This window comes from Micrasema longulum, unplaced genomic scaffold (assembly GCF_059751315.1).
Source record: "Micrasema longulum isolate JH-2025_06_02 unplaced genomic scaffold, ASM5975131v1 h1tg003078l, whole genome shotgun sequence".
Taxonomy (NCBI): domain Eukaryota; kingdom Metazoa; phylum Arthropoda; class Insecta; order Trichoptera; family Brachycentridae; genus Micrasema; species Micrasema longulum.
Window position 1 is genome coordinate 76,332 of NW_028280179.1, and position 8,182 is coordinate 84,513.

The following is an 8,182-nucleotide window of genomic DNA, read 5'->3' on the forward strand; positions in this document are numbered from 1 at the left end:
ACATTTTCTCAGACTTCCTCAGTATAAAATCAAACTTTTCGTTGGTAAACAGCAGTGACGGGAAATGTGTAAATTGCATAGCTTGATAAACCTTGCCGTTTTCAAGCAAAAATTTTCACAGAAGAATCAAGAATTTAGAATCAACTGTTTTTTTTAATGCATAAGGATCGGCACCAGGACTCTACTGTGAACGGCTAACTTCTCCTGCAACAAACATTTATTTTTCCAGGTTGATTTTTAGTGCACTGTTCGTCCTGTTCCCGGCACTCGCCCTCCTTTCAAAAAACAGTATAAAAAATCACATTAAAAATAAGAAACATACATTTTTGTGTTAAAGAATGTTCATTTGTTTAAAGTAAGACACAGGTAGATTTTTTAAACCCCTTTATTATCAGAATTCTTGATAAAATATACAATTATAATATGCATACTATAAGTGGTGTTAAGTCAGAAAATCACAAGTAGCAGACTCATACCATTATTAACAATTATTACAAGCAGCTAAATCTTTTTCCAAAATTGTTGTTTTTTTTATATATAATTTTCAATAAAATCTTTAAAAAATGACACTATTTCCTAAAAAACTATGTGATCACTTTATACACACTTGTGCATCTTTTGCCATTCTGATTTTGTTCTCGGTTAGTTAACAGAGATGTATGATAAAATCAATAAGTATGGCATAAATATTTACAATTTAAGAAACAACACATTATATTAAATCACTTAGTCATCATGCATGGCCACCAATTTATATTACATCTAGGTAGTAATATGATATTTGCCTTTTTTAAAGAATCTTTATTCTAAATATAAATTTTACATTTGAAGCACTAACTTTGTGGTTATTCGTTATAATAAAATAAATAAAACAACTTTGTTTTTAACCACTATCTTATTTTCCCCACCGACCGGTTTCAAAGCAAATAAGCTTCTTTGTCAATTAATTCATTAGTTACATAAGCCTTGACGAAGAAGCTTGTTTGCTTTGAAACCGATCGGCGGAATTTAAAAAAAAATAAAATTAGTGGTTAAAAACAAAGTTGTTTTATTTATTTTATTATAATCTTTAATCTATTCCGATGTGTCTTTAAAGAACTAGTAGGTATTAGAATTCATTATGTGCATGTCAAATCCACATGAGCCCATTGCAGGTCAAGTGAACCAAATGACAAATAGTCATAGTTTTGTATTTGAAGTTTTGACTCTATGAGCTTGTTGCATTTTTTTTTTAACATTGATGTTTTATACATAATGCACCAGGTAAAAAATATTTTGGATTATACTTATCACAGAAAGTAATTTAAGCAATGAGTTTACTTCACCTTTAAAATGACCCTCCAATTTTCACTCCACCTGCAATTAGCTCATATCAAGTAAATATTTATTTTGATTCAACACACTAAAAAAAAACAAGAAAAAATGTACATCAGGATCTTAAAAATAAAAAAATGGCGGTATTAGATGCCGATCAACATGAAACTATGTATGCTCGTTTCCCTTTCCAGATACTCAAGTGAAAGTCTAATATTAAATTAAAGTAAAAATGCACACATTGAAATGACAAAATTCAATCATTAGTAGGTTATATTGTTAATTCATACAGTTTGTGATATTTATAATTCGTAAAAAAGTTTTACTGTACTTTATACAAGGCAGTTAAGTTATATTTATATTTACTTTTGATTAATAAAAGGTTTCATTAAAATAGAAAAATAATAGTTATTGTAATATATTTCATCTGTATTGATCCAATCCCTCAAAGGCAAAGGACTACGAAAATCATTCTTTTCACATTGTCGCAAAATATCGATTGGGCAAGTTCCGTGAAATATATTTTTTATTCTTTCGAGATCTTGAATTGATTCTGTATAAGTATATGAAGTTAAGATTACTGGCACATTCGGAACCAATAGCAACGGCAGAGATTCTCCCCATAAATCAAATTCGGAATGGTTTAATTCATGAAAACCACAGTTGAATATTGTAACTATATTTGGAATTTTATACCTAGCTGAATTGTAATATTCGGAATACAATTTTGGCTCAAAACAATATTGAACTTGTATGTTTCGATTTTGGCAAGAACTGCAGTATTCCCAATCAGGTACTGTTTCATCGGCAAGCTCCGGTCCAATAAATACCAACTGTAGAGATTTGAGGTTTCCAATCCAGTGAAAAATAAGTTCGCAAATAAGCCTGGAGCAGAAAACAAACTGTTAAACAAATAAATGTACTGTATAATCTGAAGTCATTAATATAAAACATGCTGTATGAGATGATTGTAGGTATGTTATTACAGTACACAGCAAAAAAATTTAGCGTAAAACAATATTGTTTATATCAGTATAGTCAAGTCCACATACATTTTTTTTAACATAAAATTTTGACCTTGCTTGTTTTAAATTTGTGTTACTAAATCAGTGATAAAATATCCATTAATATAATAGGATAAGCTAAATGATTAAAAGACAGTTGTATTCTCACTCACAAACAAACTCACACACAAATTCAGAAATTAATATCTATAATTCATTTTTTATTCCAGTCTACCTGGGCAAACAGTGTAATTAATATGATGAAGTAAAATGTAATTGAAAAATTCTACTCATAGCTTAAGGTTTAAAACATTATTCAAGTTTGAATAACTTGTACAAAATATATATTTTTTAATATGCGAGAAAATGATTTCATAGTGTAAGGCGAAGTTCTTGGATTGTATATAATATATATGTTGATTGTTTGATTCAATCGTATATTAAGTATTTGTATTAAAAAGGATAAAATAATATGCTATCATAAATACACATTGTCATTGATCCTGATAACCAACACTAAAAATGTAAAATACGGTGCATTGATATCATTATATTTATAAAATATAAAAGATTAACCAAAACAATTGAGTCGTCTATTTCCAAAACCGGCTATCTCCCTATGGCAGCCATAGGGAGATAGCTGGTTTTAGAAATAGATGACTACATTCTGCATAAATATGCAGAATAAATCATATATTTATGAACTTGATATAGATTGCTTTAGGATGATTTTATAAATAATATTTATAATGAAGTAGGGTGAAAATATCATAAAAGCTCTTAAGAATTCCAGAAAGCCATAATTAATAATAGGTAACTTATTACATTTTCAATTTGCATAAAAAACATGCAAGTTATAGGTATAGTAAGGTTTGTTTTCCTTTTCAGCATCAATAGACTTGTCCTAAATGTAAACTTAGAAAAGTAGTAGTTGTGTTGATATTTTTTTATATAAGTATAAAATTTTTAAAAAGTAACGATACAATCTCTAATAGTACAACCTGCTGTAGATATTTTCTGTAAATAAAAAAGAAAATTAACAACCATAACATTTAAGGAGATAGGTGAACAATTATTTAATAATAACACTTGAGTAACTGGAATATTTTCATTCAGTCATTAGAATAAATTTGTCAAAAAAAATATCTGTCAACAGGGGGATGAACTAACCTGCTAAAATTAGAACATTCATAGGTTACACCTACAATATGAATGGTCAGATCATCGTATGAACATTTATTATCTTGAAGGATACCACAAATAGTTGAAGCATTAATTATTGTCATAACATGAGATAATCTGTCCGCCATTCTTGTAAATGTTATATTCGTTTTATTCTCCGAAGGGGCACAGAAAACTTTTAATATTTCTTGAAAAGTGATATTTCTGTTGAGTACTACATCACTAATACCTGTAACAGTTAATTTTTCAATTGAATTTTGGAAGACTCAAATTCTAAAATACATATATGGATTTAAGTTATTTAAAGAAAAATAATGAAAGCAATAAACTTAAGATGGGCGGAAACTGTATTTTTAAGGTACAATGTTTTGTATAATTAGAATGAAAATAGAAACGATTATCGATAGAGTAAGTGCCACGAAAGAAGTCCCGCAGACTCAGCGCAGCGATCGACAGATGAAATGTTGCCGTATTAAAAGATTTTACTTTCCCACAAAAGTAAATTTACATTATTTACAAATTGTACAAAAGTTCAAAATAAATACATTTAAATACACAAGAAACTAACTTAAAAAGAATTTAACATGTAATCTGCTAAAAAAAATAATAGATTCCAGTCTTTAAAGTATTGTAAAAGTTATGTAAATGTGAAGGGAACAGGAAAATCAAACAAAAACCTTAATTATCAAAGTGAATAAATTTGTAATTCCGGCATAAATGACACTTAATAACGCAAGAATGCGATCACTGCTAGAATAGAGTGGAGACTCGACACCTACGTGCCAATCCGTTACCAACACTCCGAGTAAAGTCGAGAAAAAAATAAATCCTCCCAACCAAAGAGGCTGCTGGCTGCGGCTATGACTGCATAATGAGGCTGCTGGTCTCAAAAATAACTATGATCACAGTGGATACAGGACATACTACAGTCATTATCACTTTCTGGACCTGATGTATAGGAATCTGTATCGCTATCACTCGCTGTCAATATAATAAAATTGATAATTTCAATATCTAGCAGTGCATAGTGTTTGAAGAATTCATCTGCTACATTTTCCACGTGCTTGCACTGAATACGCCAATCTTCGGGTGTAATACTTGCTTTGATTAAAGAAAGCTTTGATTTCTTTTTTGGATCTTGCGCAACAATTTTTTCTGCAACGCGTCTTTTTACTAAGCTCCAAATTTTTTCTATGGATTGAGTTTGCAGTAGTGGTATGTCGGCAGTTTTACAACTTTATGACCATGTTCCTTTAGTAATTGATTTATTGCGAAAATTGGTGGCCCTTTGTTTTTTTTTATCAGTTCATAGAGACAAGGTTTAGTCCATTGTTCCAAAAAAGTCACTCCCTTTCTATTCAGCCATTCTTGCATCTCAGATTTACAATTAGCCATCGTTGGAGCTCTAAATACGGTAAGTTTGGAACTACTTTCTCCCGCATTCATTAAAAAAAAAATACAGAGTTCATATTGTCGCGATAGTCCGAAGACGTGGATTTCGACATAAAAATTAATGAAGAATTTTCAACTAATCCATCTTTTGAACCTGCGTGGGCATTATCCAACGATCACCTGCGGATACAAAAACCAAAAGTCCTTGTTCTTGATCGCTCTGCCAACATTTATTTGCATTATGTGTGGAATATATGTTTCATCCAAAAAATCTACGGGCCGCTTATCCTCAAATTTATTTTTCCTCGAAGTTTCTATATATCTTGAACACCACACTGCTATATCATGGCATTCTATTAATACTTTTCGTTCAGATCTACAATTTTCAAAACGAAAACCGATTTTTCATAATATTCTCGCAACGTCATATTACTAGCCTAGAAATCTATATCAGCATTTAATTCCATCTATAATTTATTAACAGTTGGCAATTCTTTTTTCACAATATAAAAGTGATGTATTTTCTGTCGAATAACACCTAAATCAAAATCGTCCAGATTAAAAAAAAATTGGATTGGGTTGTTTCTTTCTAGGAGTAACGATTTTTTTAGAGGTGATTGCAGCTTTTTCTCCCTCGAAATGGTTTTTTCAGAACCACCTGTGATAAGAAATTAATGTTCACCTAGGATTTTATGTAGTATAAATCTCGGCTCATTTTAGACCTAAATATCCTTTATATTTACGAACAATTAGCTGGAAATGCTTACAATTGACCTGTACTGAAATTCGAAACTAAGACTTCCCACATAGAAGTTCGCGGCACTACCAACTGCACTGCGAACGACTAAAATATGTCATTTCCATGACAATATTCTTAAATGGAAATGTTTTTTCAATACTCCTAATACTCGTATTTCCATTAAGTGGGGTAATGTTTTTTAAACTGTCATCATTCAATATTACTTGTCATGGCGGCTACACGGCAACAAACTTTTTGTAATGGAATTGTCTTTATTTTAACTTTGACTCACAACACTCTTTCACCTTTAGAATCATTTCACGGGCGTTACTTTTCAATACTTTGAACATATTTTCTTTTTTACTTTCTTAACAATTCTCACTCGTAAAACAAAGATTGTAAACAAAGATAGCTAAGAAGCAGTATCCGTCACTTTAAGTTTTTCAATTTGACACCGCAGGACTTCTCTCATGGCGTCAACTCTAGTATGTATTTATATTCCCAAGAACAAAACTCCATTTAAGATTAAAAATTCAGTTTCTGCCAAATTTTCTAACTTTCCCAGTATTTTCTAATAAACCAAACAGTACTGAACAAATCATGGTATTACAGATTTTAGGCTTTTGTTCGACACTCGCACAGAGGTATTGTTACTAACTCAGTATAAATCAAGAAATCACAAAACCTCTAGTGATATCGAAAGTTTGAGAAAATTACTATTATACTATATTTTATACTTATGGAATTTTATATCTATTATAAAATTATTTATATCTATTAGAAGCTGCATAAATTTTATAAAACATCCTACAGAACATAAAAATTGTTAATACACGAGATCCAGCCCGTGAAGTGCTCCCTTTTGGCCCTGCGGGTTCCTATTCAGTTCTTAAACGGACCACAGCAGTACACGCAGCCCGGCTATCAATTAGGGATTTCACAATGTTATTTCGTAAATTATAATGTTTAGGGTAACGGGTGTTGTAGTCGGCATGTTTTGTATTGAAATGTCATTTCAAATTGTATTTTTTCACCAGAGCAATTATTGAATTGCATATTAAGCACATTGGTTTTAAATCAGTTGTGTTCGGCTCTCACGAGAAACAGTGACATCGACGGTCGTGTGGTCCCCAAAAATAATTGACATATTCATACGACCCACCACCAAAATTAATTGCCGACTGCACCACTTGACATTGCATATTAATATGTATGTATACTTTTACTACAAATCAAAGCTATAGCATATATAACTAAATGTAAATTGCTGTAAAAAATATGTAACCATAAAATAAATAAAAAATAATGCATTGCAAAATTTTAAACCAAATATTAGTGCAAATATTAGTATTCAGAGTTTAAACTCTCATTTGTTGCGGACTTCTAAAAAGATAATGGTCTGTTATATTACTTACCTTTCATACGAGCGCAGTAAAGTTTATATTGTAAACTCATCGCATTACAAACTTTGGAATGGACGTCTTTATGAAGTAATTGGTGTTGCTTAGAACAGTAACTTACAGCAGGGCAATGTAGACAATCGAATAGTTTAGTGAAATCAGTTTCTTTACAAATTGAACAAGCCCTAGGAAACATCCACACCTGGACAATATATTAACATATCATTAGATATATTTTTTTATGGTAAATATTAACATAAGAGGGAAATTTACCTGATTTTCGGCTGGCATTAAAGGGCGTGCCAATCCATTTTCAAGAAATGCTTTCATTTGCATTCTGGTCTGTAACCAGTTCTCAGAAGGCACATATTTCTTCCTGTTTAAATAAGTGTGCAGAACTTTACAAAAACTCTTATGTGTTGACCAATGTATTTTTTGATGTTCAACGCTACAGTAACGATATGATTGACAATTTTTGCAAGTTTTCAGAGTTTGGTTTTTCAGTTTACAAACGTGACAAACTGTAGAGTAGTAAAATTCTTCAAAAATGTTGTAATCCATCAAGGCTTCTTTTTTTATTTCGGGAAACATAGTTATACTTCTAGTTCGAGCGGTTAATGCATTGATATCTAAAAATCCGAGGAACAATGTAAAAAAAATATTTATCAAAGGCTTAAAATTATTTTATTTGAAATCGAGAAATTGAAATGCAGATGCTGTGAATTTTGGTGAGACGTGAGACACGGGTTAATAGTACAAGACGTGAGACCATGAATTGAGGAAAACTGTGAATTGGGAATAGGCGGTTGACAGGTGACATTTGATACATAACAGACCACAGACAAGCAGGAATAGACAAAAAACTAGATGTATATACGGAATAGACGGCAACCGCGCAGACACGATGCAGACGGCGCAGAGCATAGACTCGACCATAGAGTACTCTAAGTATACACTATTGACAAAGATGTACCAACACCGACTATATTTCAGTAGGTATTGGATGGTTCTCACCTGTTTAAAATCCATGCCCGGGACTCTGCAGTGTGCGAATGTCAGCTTGAGGAGGAAGATTTAAATCATGTTTTTTTTTTGGATTAATGATTGTTATCCTGAAGGGTCAGCACCAGGACTTCATTGAACAAAATAAA

General features: G+C 31.3%; 1 protein-coding gene across 2 annotated transcripts; it reads right to left on the reverse strand.

Annotated features, from left to right (window-relative positions):
- Nucleotides 1–1,546: 1,546 nt before the first annotated feature.
- LOC148271131 (uncharacterized) lies at nt 1,547–7,882 on the reverse strand. Of its 2 annotated transcripts, XR_015825191.1 has the most exons (5): nt 7,305–7,870; nt 7,047–7,233; nt 3,489–3,729; nt 3,144–3,335; nt 1,837–2,199 (listed from the first exon to the last, which is right to left on the reverse strand). XR_015825191.1 is itself a non-coding variant. In XM_088241803.1 (4 exons), the coding sequence occupies exons 1-4, from the start codon at nt 7,620–7,622 to the stop codon at nt 1,677–1,679; spliced, it is 1,269 nt and encodes a 422-aa protein (XP_088097929.1). In that variant the 5' UTR covers nt 7,623–7,882; the 3' UTR covers nt 1,547–1,676. The 2 variants fall into 2 exon arrangements, 1 of the variants encoding a protein (XP_088097929.1); XM_088241803.1 differs by lacking the exon at nt 3,144–3,335 and having other exon boundaries at nt 1,547–2,199; nt 7,305–7,882.
- Between the last annotated feature and the right edge of the window lie 300 nt (nt 7,883–8,182).